At 45.4% G+C, this 12,445-nt stretch overlaps 1 protein-coding gene across 2 annotated transcripts in view; it reads left to right on the forward strand.

The window, feature by feature from the left end:
- The window catches only part of SLC45A3 (solute carrier family 45 member 3), a 40,236-nt gene extending 35,802 nt beyond the window's left edge, over nucleotides 1–4,434 (forward strand). For both annotated transcript variants that reach the window (XM_083745546.1, XM_083745547.1), the window contains exons 4-5: nucleotides 760–1,025; nucleotides 3,254–4,434. In XM_083745546.1, the coding sequence (XP_083601672.1) occupies nucleotides 760–1,025; nucleotides 3,254–3,700 (713 nt within the window). In that variant the 3' untranslated portion in view covers nucleotides 3,701–4,434. The remainder of the gene's footprint in view (nucleotides 1–759; nucleotides 1,026–3,253) is intronic.
- The last annotated feature ends 8,011 nt before the right edge of the window (nucleotides 4,435–12,445 follow it).

Consider the following 12,445-nt stretch of genomic DNA (forward strand, 5'->3'; position numbering starts at 1 on the left):
CAAACATCACCCAGAGAACACCTGTTGGCAACCCCTGATCTATTGCCTCTTCTCCTTAGCTTAAAAAGGTGCTTTGGCAATAGGCTTTCTTGAATACTTCTGCTAAAGCTACTTGGCCCCTTGCCTACCTGTTGTTCTCATATAATAGTTCATTTCAAGGTCTGGGTGACCCAGCTTAAATGTAAGTAATATTTAACATTTATATCCTGGTGGTGCCTTTGAGGCTCTGCAGAATTGGAAGGTCAATTGTGTACACACAATGATGCTCAACAATCTCAGAGCCATGGCCAATGTCAAGTTGTTTTATGGGAAATGCATAAAGGAAAGTCCAAGTCTTCAGAGGACATTGTCCTATAAATTAATAAACAAATCTGTGGATGTCTTGGACTATACTTACCTGCTTAAATGAACATGTTGACAAATCCTGTAACTGAAGTCTACTTAGGCCTGACTTACTGCATGTAGGTTATCTGTTGGTTCTGCCAAGAGGAGTGACATATGTCTTCTGGACTCTGTGCTGGCCCTTCCATTGCAACTGAAGCATATTTCGGTTTTAATGCATTCATATTTTTATCCTGCCCACCTCTTAATTGTGAAATGGGAACTTCTATACAGGAACAGCTAAGAAATGCTTTTTAAAAATTGATAAGACTAAAAGCTGAACTAGCACTCAAAGCATTGCAGCTATTTGCCTTTATCTTGTTTGTCTGGCCCCTGGTTCTTCTCCATTTCACCCAATGTACACACGTCTCTTCTCAGGGATTCGAATGGGTAGCCTGGGCCTCTTTCTCCAGTGCATCATCTCCATCATCTTCTCGACAATCATGGACCGGATGGTGAAGCAGTTTGGGACACGAATGGTCTACCTAGCCAGTGTGGCCTTATTCCCGCTGATGGCCATCATCATGTGCTTCTCTCAGAGTGTTGTCATCGTCACTGTTTCTGCCGCCCTGACAGGCTTCCCTTTCTCAGTGCTGCAGATCTTGCCGTACACACTGGCATCGCTTTATCATCATGAAAAACAGGTGGGGATGTGTATGTATATGTGTGTGTGAGAGAGAAAGTCCAGAGAGTCTTGACCAAAGTGGCTTTAATAGGGCCTAACAACTATGTGAGGGACGCAGGTGGCACTGTGGGTTAAACCACAGAGCCTAGGACTTGCTGATCAGAAGGTTGGCGGTTCAAATCCCCACAACGGGGTGAGCTCCCATTGCTCGGTCCCAGCTCCTGCCAACATAGCATTTTGAAAGCATGTCAACGTGCAAGTAGATAAATAGGTACCGCTCCAGCGGGAAGGTAAACGGCATTTCCGTGCACTGCTCTGGTTTGCCAGAAGTGGCTTAGTCATGCTGGCCACATGACCCGGAAGCTGTACGCTGGCTCCCTCGGCCAATAAAGCGAGATGAGCACCGCAACCCCAGAGTCAGTCATGACTGGACCTAATGGTCAGGTGTCCCTTTTCCCTTTACCTAACAACTATGTGACTCATGTCTCTGAGCCATTTACATCTTGGGGTAGATCAGCCTTCTTTTTTTGCTCCAGTAGTGGTAGTGAAGATTGAATAATCCATTGGTTTTTAAAGCAGGAGTGGGGAACATTTGGCCCTCCAGATGTTTCTGAGCTCCTACTTTCATTAGCCCTAGCAAGCAAGGACAATGGTCAGGGATGATGGCAGCTGCCTTTTACAGCAAGATTCTCAGTGACCTCGATGGGGTGCTTCCGGCCTGGGCATCAAATGTGGCCCTCTATTTCTGTCTATCAGGACCTTGGGGTTCTCATTTGCCAAAACCCCCTCCCCAGGCAACACCCCCATTGGCCTTGCTCTGTGCCCTCTTAAGGGGCTTTTGCCTGTCTAGAGGGTCACCCTGGACTGTGATATGGGATAATGACTCTTGCTTGCTTAAATGGAGGAGTGTGTATACAGTCATACCTCGGAAGTCGAACGGAATCCATTCGACTTCCAAAACATTCGGGAACCAAGGCGCAGCTTCTGTTTGGCTGCAGGAAGCTCCTACAGCCAGTTGGAAGCTGTGGAAGCTGCGATTGACATTTGGGTTCCAAAGAATGTTCACAAACCAGAACAATCACTTCCGGGTTTGCTGCGTTCGGGAGCCAAAATGTTTGTCTCGCAAGGCGTTCGACTTCCGAGGTATGACTGTCTGTGGAAATCTCTGAATTTTGTGCTGACAGGATGTTTACTTAGCTCTGTGTTGGATGCAAGCCATAATCCAATGTTTTAATAATTCTAACTATATTACACTCTCACTATAATCGTGTTAAACAGTTGTTACAATGCTTACATGTCACTGTATTACCTAATTGTCATGCTATTAAGTGATATAATTACAGTATTGCATCTTGTTCAGGTTGTGCTGGAGGCAGATGTCCCTCTCCTTACTGAGTTATCCCCCTCTTGGGAGAATGTTACTGCTCTCTAAGCTTCTTCCTCCTTTGCCTGTTGTCAACCCTTTGTGTCTATTTCCATCGTTTGTTTGTTTTTGCTTCGCCTCTTTTCCCAAGTGAGTTACTCCGTAACAGCTGCTAGCCCAGTGTTGTGAGAGCCTTCAGACTAAACATCTCTGAAGCTTCATGCTCACAAGCCGTGTCAGATACTACGCTTGATCTTAGCCAAAAGGCCAAGTAGTGTTACGAGTCATGTCAGTCAGTTGCATTTCACGCACTCTGTTGAATCATGCTGAAAATACCATTGAGCAAGGAACACTATCATTTTTTTCTAACTGGTTGACTTCAGGTAGCACCTATTTGATTCAGTTAGTGAAACACTCTTAAAATACACCATTCCCCCTCCCTCTGTTCTCCAAATGGTTATAGATCTATTTGGACTTTGGAGTTGGTCTTAGCTGGGGAAAGATTAGATTGTCCCTTACGCCTTGTTTTAAGTCCTTGTTCCAACAGACTGCTGCTGCTCACCAACTCAGCCATCTTCTATAGTCTGGGTCTTCTTCAATTTCTGCTAATGATGTGTCAAAAGAGAAGTGCTTTGCTGCTGCTGCAGCCACAAAAGTGCTGCCTTCTACAAGGGGTTGCTCTGTACACTCACTGGCCCTGTTTTAACTGCACAGCCCTTAAAAGGGTTGTATTTTCCATGTGTTTGGAACTGAAGTGAACTCCCGTTTCCATCAAGCATTGATCATTTTCTGCCTAGTCTGTAGCAAATTTCACATTCTGTTGCGCTCAATGTTTTTGTAGGGCTGCATTACAGCATCTTACCTTTCCCCCCTGTCCATTTCAGATATACTTGCCCAAATATAAAAGTAAAGAAGACGACGCAGCTCAGCTGGAGAAGAAACACGGCTTCCTCAAGAGCCACCTTCCTGGACAAAAAGTGACCTACCAGAATGGACACGGCGGAAGCCTTTTCTCCCCGCCTGTCGCAGGCTCAGCTCTGTGCGTCAGCTCGCCCTGTGAGGTCTCTCTCATCATGATGGTGGGAGACTCGGACACAGCAGCAGCAGCAGCAGCAGCAGCAAGTCGAGGCATCTGTTCGGACTTGGCCATCCTGGACAGTGCATTCCTTCTTTCTCAGGTCATCCCCTCCCTCCTCATGGGCTCCCTTGTCCAGTTCACGCAGTCCGTCACCGCTTACATGGCATCAGCCACTGGCTTTGGCCTGGTGGCCATTTACTTTGCAACCAAAGTGATCTTCGACAAAAGTGACATGGCCAAGTACTCTGTGTAGGAGGGGGAAAGGCTGCCGAGGGAATTTCGCACATTGAAACGGGTCAACCAAGAAGAGTCAAGTGGTGCACATTGCGGCCTCTTTCTCCCTGCCAGGTTGTGTTGTAATGAGATGTGCAAAAAACAGAAAGAAAAAGAAACCCGCTCCCTCTGGTTGAAGGAAAAGCAGTGCTAGGCTGATCTCAGGGTATCTAATGAAAGGGAGTCTGGTTTACTGTTGTCTGTTTCTCCCTAATGCCTTCATTGAAGTGCCTCTGCACAGAAGCCCGCAGCAGACGCTTGCGGGTGTGAAAAGTAAAATGCCATCCTTTCTGCAACAGGGTACTTGCTCTGATAGCTTTGTCACATGGCATGGCGGGATAGTGACACAGTTCAGGAAGGGACCAAAGCTGTAATTAACCTCACTTCTTAAGCCCCTGCTCACACCATTGCAAATGGGAAGGGGGTGGGCGCTGAGCTGCATTTGCTGGAGACTCTCTCCAGAGCTGTGTGGCCTGCCAGCCCCAGCCCCAAGCTGTCTGAAGCAAGGGAGCCTGCTTGGCACGAGTAGGCTTTCAGCAGGATTCATTAACATTGCAGGCCCTGTGCTTCAGACATGGACACAATTGCCCTCGCAAGCCAATAGGACTTTAGTTGTGCCTTTAATACATTGCTGTTGCTTGGTCTTCATGTGGGAATACTGAGTCGTCACACCCATGTAACATAACATTTTGGGTATTGGTGTGAACTGGGGGGGGGGAGTTGTGAAGGAGATTGCGAATGGGCACATCTGTAGAAACAACCCCTTCCCCATAGTAGCTGTTTCAGATGTGCTGCAGGTCGGAACCCAAGATCAAGGTGGTATAAATAAGCTGAGCAGGGCTCCGTAGGAGGGGGCTTGTTTAGCAGAGGATGCTGCGGTTGAGCTGGCGGCAAGTCTGCAGTGGCGTGACGGAAATTAAAACCTTGGTCATCATCCGATACTTTCCCCTGTGTATGCCCCAAATAGAGCTTGCTGTTTGTGCAAACAGAGAGGCTCGCATAAACGTAGGTTGACGAACATGCTCCTCTGGGGGGACCTGGCTTTAAGTGACTGACTGGCGCAAACACATTACACTACCTTCCACTGTGCAGTCCTGAAAAAAGAGGCCTAGTGTGCCAGCAAGGTTGAAAAAATAAAAACCTTGCTCCTGTTAAGGTGATGTGGCCAGCCTGGTTGTGCTAAAGGGCTCTGTGTTGTTGTTTTTTAAAGCACCACCCAACTGTGTTTTTGTATACCACAAGGCAGGCTCTAGGCAGAGGTTTTTTCCAGTGTGTGATCCAGTATTTCTACCACCCAGATAGTGTAGAGGCTCTCCTTAGGTTGAGCAAGCTATGCAAAGCAAACTGCTCTCTTTTTAAACATATTCTGTAGCTGTTGTCGCTGCTGCAAAGCAGTTTTCAATGAGCCGTTTGCAGAGCACCATGAAGTGCAGGCAGTTGTAACTTGGAGAGTGTGGAAATTGCACATCCAGTACCGAAAAAGTTCAGGGAATGTAAAACTCTGCGATTGAGAAGCCAAACCCTTTTCCCCCAAAGTAAAATACCCTGTCCTATTGGGTTCAAGAAATTTGAATGAAAGAAAGTTGCTGTAAGTAGCTCAGGACCAAACTTGATATGATGTTAATTATGTGAATTCAATTAAGGTGCACTTTGTGGGGGGTAGAGTGGGTGGGATTATATTACTAGCAGCCTCAAAGAAGCCAGTACAGTCTCTGGAGGGACCACTGTCTCTCTCCCTGCTGTGGTCCTAACAAAAATTACCCCTCTAAAGCTCCTATTTGTATGTCAGCGGAAACCTCTACTGGTGCCACAGGGAGCCTCCACTGGCACCAAAAACAAATTGCTAGGAGAGGAGAAAAGCATCCTGTTCTCCCAGTTGTCTACCAGATGCCCACGGGAAGCCTGAAAACATGACTTGAGTGCAGTAGCACTCTTTCCTTATACAGTACTGGCCACCCCTGGGAGTTGTTGTTCAGGGCCAAAGTTCTCCACAGCTTGGGCGGGGAGAGGCTCTGACACACTCTTCACCAGTCCTGGATAACCCCATCTGCCGGAGTAAATGTGTGCATCCAGTTGCTCTATGTAGGAGCATGTCTTCCGCATTCTTACTCGACCTATGGACTCACCTAGTTGTTCTTGACCTTGACCTAACAGAAATGAACAGAGCGATGGCTTTCACCAGCTGCTGATGGCAGTTCCTGCTCAGGGTTTGAGAAGATAGGAGGGCTTATCTTACAGGCAGCAACCCTCCCAACACCTGTGACACCTCTCCTCTCACAGCTATTCTACAAACCCTCTAGAGCAGCCTTTCTCAACCTGTGGGTCCCCAGCTGTTGTTAAACTACAACTCCCACACCCCTAGCTAGCAAGGCCAGAGCTCAGGGATGATGGGAGTTGTAGTCCAACAACATCTGGGGACCCACAGGTTGAGAACTGCTGCTCTAGGGAATCCTCGTTGATGGCTTAGGAACCCAGCATCTAGGTCAGGAATTTTCAGTCTTTTGAAATCAAGGACCCACCTTAGGCCCAAACGTGCAACGGAGGACCCACTCCTTAATATTATCCCATTGCACTTGGTTCTGTTGCTGCTGTCATGCCCCACCTTAGTTCAGGCTGTGACCCAGGAGTGAGTCCCAACCCACCAGCTGAAGACTAGGGAGTCGAGGAAATGTGAGTGGTGCTAGCCAGGAAGCAGGTTTAGAGGACGAGCGCAAGCTGGGAAGTGGGAGAGGCTCCACTCCATCTCCAGTGTCAGGGGAGGGGTGTGTATGTATGTGTAAGATGCGCCCACAACACTCTGGTGCACACCTTCTAAGAAGAATGGCATGCTGTTACTGGGCAAGTAAGGGCGACGACTGTGCTTGGAAACGGGCATGAGTACAAATTGGAATAAATCAGATCAAGCTTTCCTCTTGGGGAATTGCACATTATGGGTGTGGTCCAAGTGATGGTTATAGATTACTATGTAGAAAAAAGTTTGAAGCTATTCGTACTAGAGGACACTGGCATCTGCAGCTAACAAGAGAGAGCCAAGGGCTTGAGGGATGGGTTTAGATGTGGGGCCATAAGGGCTGAGTCGAATATCCCAAGTAAAGCTTGTCGCCCAAAACCTAAGCTTGAGCCAAAATGATACCTAAAAGCAGAGTCTTGCACTCTTGAGCACTTGCAAGTATATCAGATATGGGGACTAGAGAAATGTCACTTGTGCCTGTATTCTGCAATATGTAACTTTGAAGCTGTGTGCCATCCTTTTTGAGCCTCTTAATTTCCTGTTTCCTGGAAGCAATGAAATTTCTGTGGTTGTGCAGCTGGAAAAGAATATTTTGAAACTTAAATCTGCCCAGGCTGCTGCTTTCTACCATATATTTTTTTTGCATCTTAATTTGGGAGGGAAGAGAATGTTGCTGCTTCTAACCCTGCCCCAAGATGGATTAGAAGAATTTTACACTTGGAAAGGACACTGCCTAGTCCAATTCTGTCCAGTGCAGGAATCTTGCACTGCTGCATCCCTGGCAGAAGGATGCCCAGCCTCTGCTTAAATGCTTCCTGTGAGGGAGACCTCGTCTGTTCTGAGCATCCACCAGCTCCAGTGATCTGCAGTGTTGTATTCGGCAACCAGCCACAAACCTTCATCCCCTAGCAAATAGCCAGCTCTAAATAAGCACGGTTGTTAGGAACGCTCTCTTTTTACACTTGATATGGATCACTGAAGAATCCATCCAGCCATTGGGCAACAGATGGACACATCCCTACTATGGCCAGTATTAGCTCAGATACATATGGGGTCCATTTTGCGAGCTTTCTTAGAGATCAGTTGGATGGCAAGTTCTGACTCCTATGTTACTGATGTGCTTCATCTGTTGTCGTCCCCCCTGCCACCCTCCAGCTTTATTTAAAGGGAATTTATTATCATTGTTTGGGCCAGTGATTGGGTGGTGCCTTTACTTCTCGACAAGAGATTCCTTTGGATCATTTGTTTTGGGGGAATGTATTTCCCATTTTGTGTCTTGCAAAGCACTGTCTGCAAACAAATTGTGATTCTATTTATTTAGGGAAGTAAATATTTTGTACAGTTTATGTGCAGGGGGTATTAAAATTTATTAAGGAGTGGAAACCTTTAAAAAAAGTGTATGTGTTTGTTTCTTAAATTAACGGATGCCAAGTTTTTTTTTTAATTATTAAAAACAATTTGTATACCGCTTTACTACAATGTCTACAATAAGCGGTATACAAGAAATAAAATACAAAAAAGGTGAAAATCAATTAAAACTATAAAATCTGACTTCAGCCAAAATGCCTGCTGGTAAAATGATATAAAATATAAAATAATATAAAATAGACACTGGATGACCTCAACTGGAAGAGAGCTCCACAAAAGTGGGTCCATGTGGTAGATACAAACCATGCACTCGAGTCATTAGGGACCACTAACAGTGACTCCCCCCAAGACCTCAGTGATCAGGCAGGGATATAAGGGATTAGGTGGTCCTTATAAATTCATACAAGAATATTGAACCTGGCCTAGTAGCATATGGGCAACCAGTGCAAGCTTTTGAGCACTGCTGACAATAGTCTTTCCCCATCAACAGTTTAGCTGCAGCATTTGGTGCCAATTAGAGCCTCTGGACCAGGCCCAAGAGTAGACCCTCCTGGAGCACATGGACATAATCAAGTCCTGAGTTACTAATGTGTGAATCACTGTGGCTGCACTACCCTTTTCCAATAATGGCTGTCGTTGATGCACAAACTGTAGGTGGTAAAAAGCACTAGAATGGACCCAGGAACACCCCGAAAATCTAAGCCTGTTCTTTCAGTGGGAGTGCAACCCCATTCAGAACAGACTAATACCCTTGTGGTGGAAAGAAAGGTTACGCTCCAGCCGTACACATCCATGCATGAGAAATGGAAGAAAGGGGAAATTGTGAAGAAAGAGTATACATGAGTAGCCAGCAGCTGCAGGGTGAAGGTCAGGTGGGCTGAAGCTCAGAATGAGAGAGGTTAAAAATAATATTACAGGCTTATTCAGCTATGTTTGAAGCAAGACGAAGAATGTGCAAGTAGGTGCTTTGCATGGAGAAGGAGAAATGCTATTGGGTGACAGATGGCAGAACTGCTCAACATCTATTTGACTCTGTCTTCACCCAAAAGGAAAGCAGTGTCCATGCTTGGGATAACAGAATAAACTACGCAAGGAGTGAGATCAAGCCCAAGATAGAAAAAAGAGGGAGTATGAGAACACCTAACAACTTTAAACGAATTCAGATCTCAAGGGCCTGGTGAGCTGCACCCAAGGGTACTAAAGGAGCTTGCAGATGTAATCTCAGATCTTTGAGAATTATAGGAGAACAGGTGAGCTCCCTGGGGATTGTTCTCCCCATCTTCAAAAAGGGGGGGGGGGAGAAGATCCAGGTAACTACCAACTTATAGCTTGATGTCAATACCAGGAAGGGTCCTAGAACAGTTGGTCTTTAAGCACTTAGAAAAGGATGCTGTGATTACTAAGCCCCAGCATGGGTTTCCTCCAAAACAAGCCATGCCAGACAGCTCTACAATTCTATGATTCTGCAAGCCTTCATCCAGGTAAGTAGGAGAATTACACAGTTCAAAGGATGCATTCCAGCCAGGCAAAGATGCTCAAGGAAGTCACTGAGCAGGGGCAGTGAAAGGTGTGAACTACAGAGAAAAAGAAATGGCCCAGAGCAGGCATCCCCAATCTTCGGCCCTCCAGATGTTTTGGACTACAATTCCCATCATCCCTGACCACTGGTCCTGTTAGCTAGGGATCATGGGAGTTGTAGGCCAAAACATCTGGAGAGCCACAGGTTGGGGATGCCTGGCCTAGAGAGAGCCACAAATTGGCCCACATGCCAGAAGCTCCCCACCACTGGTATAAACACACACGTGAAAAACTGAGCTCAGTATTTTCTTTGCTAAAGCTTCTATATGGAATTCCATTAATTTTACCCATCACTGAATATTCATGCCTGGGAGGGGGGGGAACCACCCACTGATTGCTGCCTGTCACGTCAGAAAGGCAAAAGTGTACGCAATAGGAAGTAGAACATATCAAAATAGGTTTGCCTCAATAAAACAACCTTTGGCCTCTCTTAACAAATACCCAGAATTTACTAAGGCAAGGATGGTGAATTATTTTTCTTCCTGAGATTTTATATTAACCTAATTTCTACTGCAACACTGAATGAAGAAAGAATTTGCAGGACCATCCTTTGAGGCTATTTCTGAATTTGCAAGTATAAAATCATAGAATGGTAGAGTTGGATGGGGCTCTGAGGGTCATCTCCCTGCAATGCAGGAAGCTCAACTAAAGCACCCATGACAGATGACCACCCAACCTCTGCTTAAAAACCTCCAAGGAAGGAGAGCCCACAATCTCCATTCCACTGCTAAACATCTCTTACTGTCAGAAAGTTCTTCCTGATGTTTAGTCAGAATCCCTTTTCTTTCTTGTAACTTGAATCCATTGGTTAAAGTTCTACACTCCAGAGCAGAAGAAAACCAGCTTGTTCCATGTGACAGCCCTTTAGATATCTCAAGATGACTATCAGTCTCTGTTTTTCCAGGCTAAACATACTCAGCTCCGTCAACTGTTCCTCATAAGGCTTGGTTTCCAGACCCTTGATCATCTTGGTGGCCTTCCTCTGCAAAGGATCTGGTTGCAAAAATAAAGGCTTTATGAACAGAAATCTGACCAACACTTATCTAGTATGGTAACCCTAGGCCCCAGCGCTGATAAATATCAAAGACAAAATTCAGAATTGGGGATGTAGTACTAGATATAATATAGACTAGTAGAGATGAATATGTGCAAAGGGTTCTGCTTTAACAGGTAATGTCGCACTTAAAACTTTTTTTTAAGGTCTTAGTAGTATTATATGTACGGTGCCCCCCCCCCCCAGTTGATGCTGACACTAATAAGCTCTTAGCTGCCTGTATGCTGGGAGTGTAGCATTTATCTTGCCAAAAGCTGAGCATATCTTCAAAGCCATTAAAGAAATTAGTGGAACAACAACAAGCCATTGGCTGAGGAGTAGCTTAAAGCGTGGAATGCTATGCTGTTGAATAAACTAACAGTAGTAATTAGATCTAAATTAAGGGGAAATCTCAGCTATAAATGATGATTTTGAGAAATGGAAGGAGGGACTACTTTGGGGTATGCTTCCATTTATTTAAGCATTTAAAAAGGAGGAACAGCCCAAGAGAAATTTGGCAACCGACCCATCGATACAGGCCCATGCAACTTTAGGCTTGGAAATAAATCTGGTTTGTTTCCACTGCTTCGGTTCCAGACCAACTTCATTTGGCAGCAGGTACTTGTTGGGGAAAGTAGTACAGTGAGGGCTGAACCTTCAGGCTGAAGTCCAGTGTCCCACAGTCCAGCTCTCCTCCCTCACATTAGTATCCAGAGAGTGGTAGATTATGGGGGTAGCAGCAAACAAGCCCTATGTCAGCACCTAGACCCAAGTGGGCATGTTTTAAAAATATCTTTTGTAGACAGGAGGTGACCAGCCAGTTATGTACATTTACTGTGTTTACTACAGTATATGCTTGCTATAATATTTTTACTTTAAAATATATATTGGACATTGGCCAAAAGAGTAGTTCCTTGAACCAGTCACAGTATCTCAGCCTATCCTACTCCGCAGGGTTGTTGTGATGATGAACTGGGGAGGAGGATGACTACTATGTTCAGCCAGGAGCTCTGGCCAGCTCCAGTGCTGGTGGCCTTGCTTTTTTAACGAAGGTGTTTTTGACTTTTCAACTCATCAAAAACTGAGGCCGATACACATCTTGTCCAGTAGGTGGTGCTATAGGATGTTGTAAAATCTAGAAAGCAGCACTGTGGTTAGGATTTTACATTCACTGAAGTCCCTTTATTTTGTGGATTTCAGCTAGTCCTCTGGTTACTGTCAGTGCATCAGTCCCTTCTATGTTACTAAACTTTTGGTCATAAATCCCAGTTTAGTGATCCAGCAAGTCCCACTCTGGAAAAAGCTGCTACCAGCTTGTTAAACCTGTGGTGGTGTCTTTGCTCAGCAACTGATCCTTCCCTTGTTTCTCTAGTATACAAGAATAATCTTAGGTTTCTCTCGGTCTAGGTAAGCCTCTACACCACTTTTTGAGTATTCTGGATGGTTAGTAATTAATTAATTACTTTAACAGATTCATATGCCACTCCTCTTCAAAGCTTCAAGGGCAACTAATAATAAAATATAACAACAGCAAACTTGGTTCTCTTTGTGGGTCCTTAGGCAGCAGCAGCAGCAGCATCAGTACATGAGATAAAAATAGCTGCAGACTCAGGAACATCCCAAGGTTTTCAGAAGTACAAAAAACATCTTCCTGAGCAGGAGTGGGGAACTGTGGTCCTCAAGGTGTTGCCAGATTCTAAACAGCCAATACCATTTTTCCAGGGAACTATGGGAATTGTAGCTCTCTGAGGGGGAAAAAGGTCTCCTAACAGCTCTCTGCACCCTTAACAAACTACAGTTCCCAGGATTCTTTGAGGGAAACCAGTACTGTTTAAAGTGGTATGATACTGCTTTAAATGTTGTAGTGCAGACAGGGCACCAGAGAAGTCCCCCCCCCCCATATTGACAAGACATGTTGCCAGGCTGGCAGCCTTGAATTAATGGAAGTTTCTAAGCCCTCTTCAAGGTCTGAACATCACAGAAAAGTTGTACTCTGCAGAGGGCAATACCTGTGC

Source organism: Podarcis gaigeae (genome assembly GCF_964106915.1).
Source record: "Podarcis gaigeae genome assembly, chromosome: 6".
Classification (NCBI taxonomy): domain Eukaryota; kingdom Metazoa; phylum Chordata; class Lepidosauria; order Squamata; family Lacertidae; genus Podarcis; species Podarcis gaigeae.